Raw genomic sequence first — 16,340 nt, 5'->3', positions numbered from 1 at the left:
ATGTAAGCTATGGGAGCCCACATATAGACTAAGAAAACTACTCCGGGTATATGGTTTACTGGTTAGCCACTATAATAATATGATGTAGTGACTCTTCTCCAGGTAACCCATCCCTGTCCAACGCTGTTACATCAGCCCTATATTGGGGTAGGTAACGGCTAGCTGCTTGACGGCTCCATCTCTGTACAGGGAGTGCACGTTCCATGAGAAATCGTTATTCCGTTGTTGCTCGGTTCGTCGTTGTATAGTCAATCCAGTCCGAGGCTCCTTTTGTAGCTTCCTAACGGGTTGTTTTCCGTGTAGAGCTGTCAGCCCTACCCAACCCCTAATCTAGAGGACCAGTTGGTGCAATTTTTCCCCTTCATCCTTCTTCGTCTGCAGCTTTTCGTTAAGAAAGAGCTCTCAGTGGTTACCACGTGGAGGTGGAGATAGGGTTTGATAGTAGAGCTGTTGGTGTTGTTTAAGCAGGCGTTTCCCAAGTTTTATGCTCCATCGTGGGAACCAATCCATGTTTCGCCTTGAGACCTATACTACCATTTGGCCATCAATAACACTATTACAATCACATAATCATGAAATACGTAATCATAAAAAAAAAGTCAAGCGACGACGGCTTTACGATTTCTTACCAGGGCAAAGGCAAATCGTCAGACACTGCCTCACCTCTGCCCTGGGAGCAGCGTGACCGTAGCGGCTCGCAGATGTTGAATGCTCCTTTATATAATTCGTAGAACACGACATGCCTACGAATTATATTGCGCTCAATATAACCCTTCATTCTCAAAACGAATACGTAATCATAATTATGATTTTGTCCAACTTTGGTTGAAACCCAATTAAACTGAAGCTGGACCTCTGGGTTTTGTTTCCCACGATTGAGCAATTCATTTGATAAAACCCAACCCCAAGAAAACCCTTTTGAATCTTGATGGACGGCGTAAGATCTAAGTTAATGCAACTGAGGGGTCAGCCCAAAAGTGGATGAGAAAATGAATTCAAAAGCTCCTTGAGCTGCTAAATAACTTAATATTCGTTCATTTTTAAACAACAGAAAATTCATGACGAAATGTTCGAATGTAATCAAATTCAGATCGGCCTGGCAATGCTTTCTACAAAGTGAGTCGTCGCACTTTGATGTTTAAGTTGAATGTTTTGTTTTTATCAGTTGCATGGCGCTCGCAGCTCGCCATTCCGGCACTCTCATTTTCGATTTCTTATTGGAATTGTTTTATTTCAATTGAATGTCACTTTGTCTGCTCTGTGCAGGTACGGCTGGGGTGCAAAGCTCTTTGGTTTGTGTATTTCTTGCTTAGTGGGCTGCACATTGGTATCGATCGACTGTTTTCTGAACGGACCATAGAAGACCCGTCGCCGGGTAAGTTATCATTCGCCTTTTTATTGTCCTCAGATTAGATACAGTAACAATGATTCATAACTGTGGAAAGTGTAAATACTTCATGTTGGGGAATTTGATAAACTTCGTGAATCATCTTTGCTGTGATTAGTTTGGCCAAGGGGGAGGGATTCGTCTTTGATCTCTAGAGCGGGCGATGCATTGCGCACAGTATTTTGGGCAAATTTGCTTGAGTAGGTTTGGTGTGTGGAGTGAATAGTGTTCGGTGTTCCCAGGAAGTTGTTAAATCAAGGATATCTGTTATCTGTAAAGAAACGCCAAGTAAGCAACGTTATTATAATAGTTTCAACCCTCGCGATGGTCCCTAGCACGATTTTCATTTGAGTGTAATTTCAATCTAAGTAAATGCGCTTCAATTGAAAATTACGTATAGTTGCTGCGGTTGCGCTCAACCACGCCAGCTGATGGGGTTTATTTAGATAAAGTGGTTGGGCAACCCAGCAATAATTGAATTTTGTGGAATAGGATCCTAATCCAGTAGAAACCCCGTTTCCGGTTTCTTGTTTGTTCAGCGAAAATTCCTACTGCAACGAGTATCGCAACTCCATAAAATTGCAACATTAGCGTAACAATTTAATACTCTGCAACACAGAATACCCGTTTGCTAAGACAGGAATATAATTTATGCATCCCAAGAGCTGTCCATTCTTACGCTATATGCATATATGTCTATTTATGTATCTTGCTGCACCGAGATAGAGATTTTAGAGACACGTCGACATTCGTCTTGATTACGCCCATGGGGAATCCCAACTGATCTGCACATGTTTTTCATCCACAAAAACAACCCCAAATATTTTCTGCGAAGACACAATCATTATCAGCATCGTCCTCTCAGTGTTTATATGCTTGTTCCCGTTGTTAACAGGCAATTACATATGTTCTGTGTACGTTCGCGTTGTCTTCATCCGCTTTCCTCGATTGAGGGAATTTCACTGTAGAAATGCCTTTTCATTGTTGTCACAAAGGCACAAAAAACCTTCTGAATCACCGATCGGTAAACTGAACATCTTTGCGGTTTATACCTTTAGGGCGACCCAATCGCTTTATTCGTCTTAATATACAATAGTTACGTCAATTATATAATCGCATTTTTTTAAAAGACTATCTTAAGTTAATTAATATATAATAAAATTATACAACTCAGACAAAACCAATAATAATTTTTACTTTTCTGCATTTCGGGAGAGTGTCGGTCAGTTGACATTTTCTCGCCTCAGCTTTCTGTCAGACCATCAGCGAATTCACTACAACGATGCAGTCGTGGTTCGTGCTTCCGATGTGCTGCCACATCACTCCGAATATCGAGCTTGAAGGAGTGCTCACCTCGCTCCAGAACTCTAAAGGAGCCCTCGTATTCCTAGGGGTGTCGACCTCCGTTGTCGTGTGTCGGGTAAGTGGAGTCGGCCGCAGCTTCGAAACCGCGTCTCTGAATAGCCCCAGCATGCCGAAGTCGCTTAACCCCTCCCTGATGTCCAGCACAGCGGAAGGGGGGGGGGGGGGGGTCAAACTCTTCCCGTACACCATCTCCGCGGGACTGGCCGTGAACTTCTCTCGGTGGACTGTTCAAAAGCCGAGAAGGACGAAAGGCAAGAACTGCGACCACGGCGGATCGTCGCAAACCATTAAGGCGGCCTTTAGCGTCCGGTGCCAACGTTTCAGCGTCCCATTGGCTGCGGATGGTATGCAGTGGTCCTGTGCCGTTTGAAGCCAAGGAGCTTGCCTAACTCCGAGAAAAGAGCAAACTCAAACTGCATGTTCTCGTTCTTCGTGTTCCTCTCGCATTCATTCTTTCGGATGACTTCTTCCTGCCTAAGCTTCTTTCCGATGGCTGCAATCACTTTTTCGACTTCGGTCCATATCCCCTTGGCTTTCACCATAAGTTCCATGATATTTTCGTAAAGTGGAAAGTGTTCTCCGGTTGTAGCCTCTAATGTAGCCCTTTGGGTTTCGAATCTGGGGCAATGAAACAAGACGTGTTCTGCGTCCTCTGCAATATTTGGGCAATATGGCGAATCATCTAGCCCAAATCGATACAGATATGCTCGATAGCCTCCGTGGGGTCGCTCGGTCCATTTGCGAGTGAGTCCAGCGGCCTTTTTCTGACTCGTCCCATTTCTCTTGCCATTCCGCGACAGCTTCATTTCGTGCGAACTGTCGCCAACGGGCAGTCGATTCTCCGGTGAGGTACGTTCGGTCATAAAGTCGTCGTATTTCTTTCGCCAGAATCGCAATCGGGATCATTCCTGCTATTACGCAAGCTGCTTCATTAGATATTGTTCTGTAAGCGCAACATGTTCGGAGTACACTTATGCGATACACAGCTCGAATCTTTCTCTTATTTCCTATATTTTCCAGTGCATCTGCCCATACTGGGGCTGCAGACTCCCCCCCTACCCCATGAAACCCCCTTTAGGTATTACATCACGAGGCGGAGTTAGCTTACTTTAGCTAGGTCTCCTTTCGTCTACCCGCGGGGTTCATAACCGCGTCTTTCCCGCTTTTTCTGCTTTTCGCAGTTTATCCTGGATTACAGCGATCATGAAATTGATCGCATCCCAGTCTTCCTGACAGCCTATCATTCCCCGGACAAAATTTTCCGGTGATAGCACTTCATCTAGAGTTTCCTCTAGGTTTCTCCTCTCTTCCACGAACCCAGGACACTGGAAGAAAACGTGCGCAGGGTCCTCCGTGGCTATGAGCAGCCTGCAAGTATGCCGCGGGCCTCCTACGTTCGGCATCATCCTTGCCAGAACAATACTCGTGATGGATGCTCTTTCACAAGTATGCTCTATGTGCTGCTTAAAATTAAGTCCTCCGTCTATCATCACCCCCAAGTATTTGATGGCCGGCTTGGAAGTGATGATACGATTCCCGATTCTAATGCAGGCGCAATTTCTTTTGCGGCGCTTAGTGATGAGGACCGCTTCCGTCTTTTCCTCAGCGATTGTCAGTCCAGCACTCCCTAACCAAGCCTTAACAACACTGATTGCTTCGCTTGAGTACAACTCAGCATCCTCGAGATGCTTTGCGACCACAACCAGTGCTATATCATCGGCGTAATCCACCACTGTCGCCTCCTCCGGAACCGGAAGGTTGAGTACATCATTATGCATGATGTTCCACAGTAGTGGGCCCAGTACAGAGCCCTGTGGGACACCCGCAGAGACAACGTACTGTTTGGGTCCATCATCGGTATCGTACCAGAGTGTCCGCTCTTTCAAGTAGCTATCGATAATAGCGGCGAGGTAAGTGGGAACACCAATCGTCGCCAGAGACTTTCGTATAAGGTTCCAATTGGCCGAGTTCAATGCATTCCTTACATCCAGGGTCACCACCACGCAATATTTGCTGGTACAACTCCTTCCGTGAATTGCATTTTCGGCCAAGCCAGTAACCATTTTGATGGCATCGATGGTTGATCTGGATTTAACGAACCCATACTGCCTATCTGAAAGGCCCCCTTGGCTCCCGACGACTGGAAGTAATCTATTATAAATGGCCCGCTCCAACATTTTCCCCATAGTGTCTAGAAGACATATGGGTCTATAGGAGGACGGTTCTCTCGGCGGTTTGCCAACCTTAGGCAGTAGCGCCAGCTTCTGCCGCTTCCACGGTGCTGGAAAGATACCCTCCGACATGCACGTTTCGAATAGCTCCGCGAACATATCCGGTCTACATTTGACGGCAAGTTTGAGGGTATGCCGTCAAGACCCGGGGCTTTACTGTCGCCTATTCGACTGCAGATCTACATCAGCTCGTCCCTGGTGACTGGTGGAATCGGCGTCACATTCAAGGGGCGCTGGAAGGTGTGAATACTCCGCTCTTGCTGGGGAAATAACCCCTGGATTATTTTCAACAAAAGTATAGGGCACGTGATCTGCGGAGACGATCGGCCTCTGAATCGTCCTGTCACGATTTTATAGGCGCATCCCCATGGATTTATGTCCACTTCCGAACAGAGCTCCTTAAAATATTCCCTCTTACTCCGCTGGATGGCGAGTTTGAGGTTCTTGCGAGCTTCCCTATAGGCATGCTCTTTTTGCCCCTGATCGATCCTACCTATTGCCCTCTGAGCCGTTCGTCTGGCTTTGTGGCAAATCGATCGAAGGCTGGCAAGTTCACTATTCCACCAATAATTGGGTCTTCTAGTGGGGAATGAGCATCTCCTAGGCATCGACGCGTCACATGCTTTAGAGATGCTCTGTGTGACATGGAGAGCTCTATCCGTGGAGGTGCCTGCTTTGCTAGGCAAGTCTAGCCAGACCTCCATAAATGTCTGCTCATCCATCACTTTGGCAGACCATCCTGGTGTTTTTCTGGATTTCGGCTTCCGGGGTGCGGGTCTCCTGCCTTGTGGCTCCGTCCTTAGCTCAAAGGTGATTGCCTGGTGGTCGCTGTACGTGAAGTCCTCGCTAACTTGCCACGACATGTCACGTGCTAACTCAGAGCTGACAAAAGTCAGGTCGACAATTGAATCAGTTCCCCCTTTCCGATAAGTGTTTATATAGCCTTCGTTGGCCAGAACCACATCCAACTGGGCGAACGCTGCTAATAAGCAGTTAGTCTCTTTGCTGCCCCACTCGATAGTACACGCATTAAAATCACCGGCTGTCACCTTTGTACTTGGTCCCCTTACGTCCTGAACAAGATCGTCTAGCAGGGTTTTGTGAGTTTGTCATCTCAGCAAAGAGCGCATCACTGCATCTACAATAATATTGTTGCCATTTCCTCTTGGTGTTGTATAACGCGCCCACCACGACTGCACGCCATCGTTCCCGGTCACCTGAAATACCCTTCAGCTCTCCCAAGATTTCCTGAAATCTCTGCACTCCTTTTATGCTATTCTGCACCAAGTGCCCTTAGGGCGACCCAATCGTTGGTCATCTCGAGTGAGTGGATTCCACTACATGCTGTGGCCAGTTATTGTCGCGCCTTCTTAATGTGTGACTTCCTTTGTAATGACAAAATGGAATTATCGATATTCAACCGACTACCCTGAGTGGCCGAAGGCGACCAAGAGGAAAGAGCTCTTAGCTTTCTGTTCTTGATTTTATGAATGAAAACTTTATTCGTCTTAATATACAACAGTTACGTCAATTATATAATCGCATTTTTGTAAAAGACTATCTTAAGTTAATTAATGTATAATAAAATTAAACAACTCAGACAAAACCCTCGTATGGGGTAGCAGCGGCCTTCGAGGAGCGTTCACCGAATGAGGACCTGAAAGCACGTCTCGAGATTTCTAGGGGTGTCGACCTCCGTTGTCGTGTGTCGGGTAAGTGGAGTCGGCCGCAGTTTCGAAACCGCGTCTCTGAATAGCCCCAGCATGCCGAAGTCGCTTAACCCCTCCCTGATGTCCAGCACAGCGAAGGGGGGGGGGGTCAGACTCTTCCCGTACACCATCTCCGCGGGGCTGGCCGTGAACTTCTCTCGGTGGACTGTTCAAAAGCCGAGGAGGACGAAAGGCAAGAACTGCGACCACGACGGATTGTCGCAAACCATTAAGGCGGCCTTTAGCGTCCGGTGCCTACGTTTCAGCGTCCCATTGGCTGCGGATGGTATGCTGCGTTTGAAGCCAAGGAGCTTGCCTAACTCCGAGAAAAGAGTAAACTCAAACTGCATTCCCTGGTCCGTAATAATCACGGCTGTACACAAAAGCGCGGGATCCACTCTCGAGATAAGGCATCGACCTAAGGAACACGCCTACTTCCTTTCTTACATGCTTGTTGAATTTGCACTCTCGGGCCTAAGAGTTTACATCCTTGTTTATGGACGGCCAGAAGTATTTTGTAGTGACCGATTCGTCGTCCTGATGCCTGGGTGCGCAAGATCGCGCATTGCGTTAAATAACTCCCTGCGCAAATTGGCCGGAATTAATGTCCTAGGTTTCTTGTCTGAGGTCTCGCAGAGTAAGCAGGAGTATGAACCGAAGATAGGAAACTCCTTGAACATGTATTTGAAAGCTATGCTTCGGCGATTGCGAGATTCGAGACAAAGCGTCAGCAACAACATTGTGTTTTCCAGACACGTGTTGAATATCAGAAGTGAACTGCCCGATAAAACTCAAATGCCGAAGTTGGCGAGGGGGCACTTTGTTGGGTTTTTTTTTTAAAGCAAATGTGAGTGGCTTATGTTTTCCGAACTATGTGAGCGGCCTGCTCTCAAGGGGGAAAGGGAAGTATTTGATGGAGAGGTACGCGGCGAATAGTTCACGATTGTAGGCGCTGTACTTACGTTGAACAAAGATTGTAAGCAACGAAAAGTAAACACAAAAAAAAACATCTTGAGGATTCCTTTCTCCCTAAATTTTCAACTCTCATTCACTTCCGCAAAACTCATGGATGGATCCCAACCTCGTAAATTTGTTACACATGTGTGCAGAATAACTTCCGCTTATAGTGCTTATGCAGGGAAACACCAATCGGGTTGCTCCCCGTCGCCGAGAATTAGATAACCAAATCAAACAAAACGGGTCACAAGGATTCAATCTTGTTCGTTTGAAATCAGAAAGCGTGAAGATCAATCGATGCGGACGGAACAGCACAGCATTTAGCCAACTGAATCCGTATTCTACCAAAGATTCATCTCATCCGTCACTTCTTCTGGAAAGTAATAACCTACGAGACGTTAAGCCTGAAATACAAACACAACAAACGACTAGTTCTTGTGGTATAATACCGCGGATAGGACAAGAAGCTCTACTTTACAATGAATTTTTGTGAAATGACACGTGAGGAATCGAAGTGGTCAAAGGACCCCAGCCCCCCCAAACTTCCCTCTTTGTCGTCTCCGGCCAATCAGAATTTTCATTTGACTATCAAAAATTCCATTTTGTCATTACACCTTCCAATCACGAGGCGGCCGGTGTTGACGAACCCTTACAGATTTTGAGTAACGAGGTCACTTTCCATATGCTACTCCCATATAGAAACACAGAAAGAATATATTAGGCAGCGAAAGCGAATCTAGTGCTGTTAATGGCTCGGGCCAGATCTAGTTCGGAGCCACCATTGGCAAAAACGACGCTTCCTAAATATACAAATGCTCTGCCCATTGATGCAGTTAAAGAGAATGCAATGACCTGTCAGACGGAGAACCTTGTTTTTATTGGTGTTTATCTTCAGTCGAGCTCTAATTGCCACTCTTTCCAAATCAAGATTCATTTGGTAAAGGGCCATGACCCGGCGAGGAAGCAAACAGATGTCATCAGCGAAGTCGAGATTTTTAAGGAAAGATGTCATCGTCTATTGAGTTTTTTCACGTCCTCCAGATAAAGCAACGTGAAGAACGTCACCGAGTCACAAGAAGAAATAATATCAGTGACAAGATGTTATCGTGGCAGATTCCGCTTTGTATCTCAAATTCTTCTGAGATTTTACTTTGGTGCAGAGCGTAACATTTTGCACCATCATATTTCGCTCTGATAACAGCTATTAGTTTTCCCAGAATGACCCTCCTGCGTAGGGTATACCAGCTAATGTTCACGCTATCGGAATCGGTGAAGAGATCTCTTATGTGGCTCAGCGATTGCCGAAAAATCGACCGTGATAAGGATTTTTACCTCCAAAACGCGTGACAAAGGATGTACAACTACATTGTCCATGCCGGACACGTGCTGGAGGTCCGAAGTAGACTGGCTTATGAAGTTCAGGTGCCGAAGTTAGCCATTGGACGTTTGTCGGGCTTCTGTCTAAAAGCGTGTGAACGGCCTGCCTTCTAGCGAATATCGGAAGTATTTGATTGCCATGTACGCGACTAATAGCTCACGATCGTATGTGTTGTAATTCCGTTGAGTTATATTCAATTTTTTTGAAAAGGAGCTGAACGACTGCCAGATTTGGTGAAGGGCAGCACCTACTGCGATGTATTAGGCACCGACGAATACAGCTAGGGGTGCATCTGGTTGATGGAATGTCAGAAGTGTGGCGTCTGCCCGCTTTTGTTTGGCTAGCTCAAATGCCTGGAAGGCCTCTGTAGACCACACAATGATGCATGATTCTTTGGTGTTGGGCCCAGACAAGTTGGCGTTGAGGATCGCTTGATGTCCTGCGTCTTTGGGCAAGAAACGACGATAAAAGTTTTACATGCCAAAAAACCATCGCAGATCCTTGACCTGGGTGAGCTAAACCTTGTCTGGATCCGGGTGGATTTCCTCAAGGGAAATCATGTGGCCTAAAAACAGCTATTTGATGGTCCACAAATGCCCTGCTATAAAAATATGTCGAATTCTCTCTTAGCGACAGCGAGCTTCTGGCGTGGTAATAGACGCACCTTCGAGGAGATATGGGAGCCAGTAGTGTAAATGTGGTGCTGTACATCAGCTGGCTGCGAGAGACTAGATTATAGAAAGGCTAACAGTAGAGCAACTGGCAAGTTAAAAGACCAGATCCACTAGCAATCCATAGGGGCCTAGAAAGTTTTCATCTAATATGGGACTGCTGATTTTTGCTATAACAAAACGCCATGAAAGCGTTCGTCGAAGTCTTAGACTTACGTCTGTAGCCGTAAGTGTGTACGGTTGAGGAGTTTACCGCCGCTAGTTAAAGCTGCTGCGGAATCAGTTGGTGGTTGTTTGCGATTTGGGTACTTTCCGAGAGTCTCGAGGAGCTGTCGTCTAAGGTGAGCTCCGTCAGTAAGTAATTCAGCTTTGCTAACTCACTTACCGACAGTCGCTGTTGTCATATGACAAGAAGAGGGTTCGTGGGCTTTTTTAACTATATACATGAGTGCGAATTATATTCAGAGTGAAAATCTCCGGCAACTACTTTCGATAACGCTGTTCTCAGGGCAGAGGTGAGGTAGCGCCTAATGATTTGCCTTTGTCTTGGACGAAACCGTCAGTCCTTAAGCAACTGAAAGACCCGCCAAAGGAATGAAGGATAAATGTCGTACCCCACAACGTGTACAGAATGAGTGATTTTACCGTCAGATTCGCCCTTCTCCTTCAGTCTGATAAAATGAAAAGTTTCATACCAATAATGTAGGAAACTTGCTGAAAAAGGAAAGTAACATGTCTTAAATCTGCTAATCTAATCTCTTTCCCTTTTTGATTTTAGCAAAATGTCGCTCTATCCATCCTTGGAGGATATGCAAGTATCCAAAATTATCGAAACTCAATACGCAACTTCAACACAAATACAAAATGCCATAACCGCCAGTAGTGTCGCGGAGCCAATAGAACAAAACAAATTGAACACTGCCTTATATCCAGGACTTGACACATTCTTAGGATTAGAACTAACGCCAGAAATGATACGCGCCAATATGCCGGAGTGAGTACCAATGCATACAACGATGATATAGTAGAACCGTAAGCTGTATTCCATTGAATTCCAGATACTGCACAAACAGCAGCCCCACAAGCGCAACACAACAGATCATCCCTGCTGCCAGTAATGCCCTCCCCGCCATAAATAATTCAATTGCGCCATTATCCGGAACCGTCGCCTTACCAGCTAGGGCACATGTCACCCATAACATCAGGGAATTCATTCTCTGCAAGGGACCTGATGGCAAAGTGGGCCTTCGTGTCCAGGCTGCAAACAATGGCATTTTCGTCTGCATTGTGGTGAAGGATAGCCCAGCTGCTTTGGCTGGCATACGATTCGGCGATCAGATTTTACAACTGAATGGAACTAACGTTGCTGGTTATTCGGTGGACAAAATACATAAAATGCTGAAGCAATCGGCGAAGAACAACATATCAGTGATAGTAAGAGATCGGTAATTAGGCATATTTTGTATAAGCATAAGTCGACCTCATTCACGTGTGTACTCTTGCAGGCCATTTGAACGAACTATTACTCTAATGAAGGACTCCAAAGGAAACTTAGGATTCCAGTTCAAAAATGGAAAAATCGTTTCTCTTATTAAAGACTCGTCAGCGGCACGAAATGGAGTTTTGACTGATCATCAAATTTTGGAAGTGAACGGCCAGTCGGTTGTTGCTTTGAAGGACAAGGATATCAGGAAGATAATGGATTCGGCTGGCGAAATAGTAAAGATTAATATCATTCCAACGTTCATTTATGACCATATGATTAAGAAGTGAGTGCAAAAGTTATTCTGTATGATTTAGATTTGGGAAAAATATCTTCTATTTTAGACTATCTACAAGTTATTTGCGTGGCATAATGGATCACAGCGTTCCGGACTTCTAAACGGAAGGATATGCACATTTTGGACTTCTTTATATCTTTTTACGATATTTTACAATAATCATTTTGATATAGTGAACAGTATTTATGTTTATGTATATGAATTGCTGGTTTTGCAAGACCTCATAAAACATCTTTCAATTTAACACAAGATCTTTTTTGTTCCCATATGTGGGCAGCTGTATTGGTAAATAGTATGTTTCGCCAATGTGTAAACGAGAATCGATGAAACATGTGTTTTATGCAGATGCCTTGCGCGAACTGGCGTTGTAAGTCCAGATGTTAAAGCAAGTCTCAAAACAATATACAAACGATGCCACTTTACTTGAGTACTCAAAATTGCTAATGCTGAACTCCGCCATGCTATTAACATAGTATGCTGGTCCCAAGCCCAGGTAAAGGACGAGGAGTTGAGGCAACGTAGTCTGTACTATCCTCAGTAAAACAAAAATAAAATGCTGAGATCAGGGAAAGAGATAAATAGAGTATAGTTGGAGTTATTCTACTATGCTAAATCCTTCCTGATCTCTCTTGGTGACAGGCCCCGCGACAGGTCGACCAAGAAAATGCATAGAATGTCGTTACAAACATGATGATCGGATTGAGTCACAAGCCTCCGAGAAATGCTAGGGCGTCCACCTCAGTCGACGCGGCAGGATGGGCCCCGGTCCTGTCGAGAAATGGGCAAGGGTTCTTGACGCATGGACGGCGTCAGGACGTAAGCAAGTTAGTCCGCACACAACGAACAAAACAAATACGTGTCTGCACGCTAAATGTTGGTACCCTAACTGGAAAGACGGAGGAACTCGCAAGAGCCCTTCGGAAAAGGCGCATTGATATCTGCGCTCTGCAAGAAACCCGATGGTCTGGTGCCAAAAGCTGCGACATTGAACGCGAACGCGATAAAAATGGCTACAAACTTCTTTATTTTGGTAATCCACACACTCAATATGGTGTTGGCATTGCCATCTCAGAGGGTTTCCGTGATGCCATTAAAGAAGTCGAACGATTTAATGATCGGTTGATGAAGCTCACCATTATATCAACTGATCGCACTATTCACTTCTTCACCGCGTACGCACCACAGACAGGTCGACCTGATGCCGAGAGAGATGCCTTCTGGCCACTTCTCGATGAAAACACTTGTCACGTGCCTGCTGACGACTACATAATCATTGCCGGCGACCTTAATGGTCATGTGGGTGAAAAGGCAGACGGTAACAGGTGCCATGGGGGAAAGGGGTTCGGAGCGCGCAATGAGGGTGGCGAGCGTATAATCGATTTTGCGGATACCCATGACCTTGAACTTATGAATACATGGTTCATCAAGCGATTGTCTCATCGTCCTACATTTTATAGTCGGAACAGTAAAACGCAAATCGACTATATTCTCATAAGACGCCAAAATTTTACCATTGTCACTGATTACAAAGTCGTTCCCTATGAGACCATCGCACCTCAACATCAGCCGTTGACTGCCGTCCTGCGAATTAAGCCACCGATAAAAGAGCGTGGCCCGCGACGCATTGAATGGTGGCGATTTGGTGAGAAGAAAGAAGAAACGATCTCACTCATACGATTGCCGACCATTACGAATGTGGAAGAATCATGGAACCAAATGAAAGACACGATCCACAAAGCGGCCTCTGCAACCCACGGGGTCACCAAGCCGGGTAAGCGTTACATCAACCGAGATACTTGGCTTTGGAATGATGATGTTGAAATGAAGGTCCATGAAAAGAAACGCCTCTACCACAAATTTCTCGACGATAAAACGCCTGCTAATTGGCAAATTTATAAGAATGCCAACCGTGAAGCAAAGAAAGCGGTCGCTGTCACCCGAGCGAACCATTTCAAAAATCTTTACGATAAACTGGACACTCGGGATGACGAGAGAGATCTGTATCGACTTGCTAAAAGCCGTAATGAACGCACACAGGATATCGAACACTTCTGTTGCATTAATGACAAGAACAGTACTTTGGTACATGGCGGGTGTATCAAAACCGCTTCGTGTCTCTGTTGGTGTTCATCAAGGAAGCCCCTCTCACCACTCCTCTTTGTTCTTGTTATGGACACCGTCACACGGGATATCCAACGTCCAGCGCCCTACACATTGCTTTATGTAGATGATGTTTTCCTAGCATCTGAGAGCAAAAGTGATCTCGAGCAACTTGTTCAAAAATGGAATCATCGCCTCATGTAACACGGTTTCAGATTGAATCTAAACAAAACTGAATTTTTGACAACCGATCCCCATGAAACAGGCACAATCACTGTCAGCGGCAGTGATCTGCCCAGAACTGAGCGATTTAAATACCTCGGGTTAACGCTATCAGCCAATGGAGAACTGCGTTATGAAATTGTTTCACGCATTAACGCAACCTGGATGAAGTGGCGTTCTTTGTGATCGACGTATCAACGAACGTCTCAAATCGAAAATTTACCGCAATGTCGTCCGTCCAGTCGCTCTCTATGGTTCTGAGTGTTGGCCGACTATAAAAGACAATGAACGGCGTCTTGCGGTAATGGAGACGAAGATGCTAGTCCAATAGTGGCGTCATACGTTTAGATCACATCCGAAATGAGGATATCCGCGATCGTTATGAGGTTGCACCGATCGTGGAAAAGTTGCGAGAGAGGCTTCTTCAATGGTAAGGTCTCGCAATTCGTGCTAACGAGAATTCACTTGCCAAGATTGGTCTGAACATCGAAGTCGATGGTAAAGGACCAAAAGGCAGACCTAAACAACGAAGGCTTGATACGCTGGATGGGGATTTGAAAGCCTCGAGATTGCACCCAGATCAGGCATTCGATAGAGCCAAATGGCGAAGCCAATCACGACGAGCCGACCCCGCTTGTGAACGGAACAAAGGCTGAAGAAAAAAGATCATAAGCTATAGCTGGTAAAGACAAGTTGTGGTCGTTGGGTTGAGAATATTTTGTTTACATATCCAGTTTGCTATCGAGAAAAGGAATTCTATCAAATTTCTGGGGCCGTGACGAAACAGAATATATAAAAGAATGGGCCCACCTTACAAAGCACACATACGAGTGTGGAGGCATAAGCTAATTAGCGAGGATTCCTCCGGGTTCCGCACGAGTACAGCGAGCATAGAATGAGAAGATTGTGTGAAACTTTTCAAGGGAATATAAGCTCCTTGGTTTCCTGAGAATTCGTTATGATAGCGGCATTTAGTTAGTATTTTGTTTCTGGCCGAAAGCAATCATTTCTATAAACGCATGCAACTAAGACGTCTATAAAATTACTTTTGAAAAGTTCTTTTTTGTAATTGAAAGGTGTGACGTGAAACTTTGTAGTGTTCTACGTAAACCAGTGTACAACGTTAACTTTTTTAACTTAGATTATAGCGATGCCTCGTGCAAAAGTGTTAACCGAAGAAGAAAAAGGCCAACTTGTCAAAATGGAAAATTCAGGCTGCACAATGAGAACGATGGTGAGGGAATTTGATAAATCTGACAGTTCGTCCCAGATCGTGTCGAAATTACTTCTTCCTATTAAAAAGCATTAAATATAAAAAACCTGTTAAAGCACCTCATTTAACACCGACACATAAAGAGGCTCGTCTCAAATTGCCTAGATCGTGGATGAAATGGGAGGAAGAATGGAAGGCAGCACCCCAAGCATTAAGAATCGAAAAAATCAAAAATTTGACTGACGGTTTCGTCCAGGGCAGAGGCAACTCATCAGACGCTGCCTCACCTCTGCCCTGGGAGCAGCGTGACCGAAAGTGCCAACAGGTGGAAAGACGCTCCCTTTCATCATCGCAAAAACACGACAAGGTAAAATCTTAACTAACCATTAATCTGCTATACTTAGTCCATAAACCTTAGGTTTCTTGAAGAAACATATGTACGGCTTTGGCTTCAATTCTTGTCCTTTTAGCAAAGTCATTCGAAAATCATTCGGACCGATAAAAAGGAGCTTTATTACGGCGATGGACATAATCTTAACACTATAATTTCCGAATGATTCCGAATATTAAAAAATCACTTTGCTTACCATTGACTTCGATGTTCAAACAAATATTGGTAAGTGAACTCTCGTTAGCGTGAATTACGTGACCACACCATCGAAAACGCCTCTCTCGCAGTTTTTCCACGATAGATGCAAGCCCATATCGATCGCGGATATTTTAATTTCAGACGTGATCAAAACGTGTCACGCCACCAGTGCAATGCAACATCTTCGTCCCCACTACCGCAAGACGTCGTTCATTATCTTTTATATTTGGCCAACACTCAGAACTATAGAAAGCGGCAGACGGACAACATTGCAGTAAATTTTAGATTTGGAACGTGCACTGATACGTCAATCACAGAGAACACCAGTTGTGAAATGCCACTTCATCCAGGTAGCGTTAATGCGTGAAGCAATTTCATTATGTAGTTCTCCATTGGCTGATAGCATTAACTCGAAATATTTAAATCGCTGAGTTTTGGCAAACGCAGTAACCTGCCCCTCCAGATGTTTAAATCGCTCAGTTCTGGCAATGGCAGTAACCTGCCCATAACTGACCGATTTCAAAATCTCGGGTCAATGCTATCAGCCAATGGAGAACTAAGTTATGCTCCTCACATAGGGAAACACAAAACCTTTTATACCTGAAGCGTCAAACTTCCGGTTTCCCGACTTGTTACAATATTTCATAAGGTAAGTCGCCATTACTGTGTGGATATGAAAGTAAAAACTGCATTTATAAATAAATAAAATGGGAGAGTACGAATTTGAAGAAACTCAT

At 45.0% G+C, this 16,340-nt stretch overlaps 1 protein-coding gene across 2 annotated transcripts; it reads left to right on the top strand.

The window, feature by feature from the left end:
- Positions 1 to 1,159: 1,159 nt before the first annotated feature.
- Positions 1,160 to 11,661, top strand: LOC119661653 (syntenin-1-like). Of its 2 annotated transcripts, none has more exons than XM_038071087.1 (5): positions 1,160 to 1,375; positions 10,477 to 10,692; positions 10,757 to 11,143; positions 11,204 to 11,467; positions 11,526 to 11,661. In XM_038071087.1, the coding sequence occupies exons 2-5, from the start codon at positions 10,481 to 10,483 to the stop codon at positions 11,578 to 11,580; spliced, it is 918 nt and encodes a 305-aa protein (XP_037927015.1). In that variant the 5' UTR covers positions 1,160 to 1,375; positions 10,477 to 10,480; the 3' UTR covers positions 11,581 to 11,661. The 2 variants fall into 2 exon arrangements, with proteins under 2 accessions (XP_037927015.1, XP_037927014.1); XM_038071086.1 differs by lacking the exon at positions 1,160 to 1,375 and adding an exon at positions 1,438 to 1,675.
- The last annotated feature ends 4,679 nt before the right edge of the window (positions 11,662 to 16,340 follow it).

Source organism: Hermetia illucens, chromosome 1 (assembly GCF_905115235.1).
Source record: "Hermetia illucens chromosome 1, iHerIll2.2.curated.20191125, whole genome shotgun sequence".
NCBI lineage: Eukaryota > Metazoa > Arthropoda > Insecta > Diptera > Stratiomyidae > Hermetia > Hermetia illucens.
The sequence above is the reverse complement of the archived record's forward strand: the minus strand, read 5'-3'. Positions and strand labels throughout refer to the sequence as shown.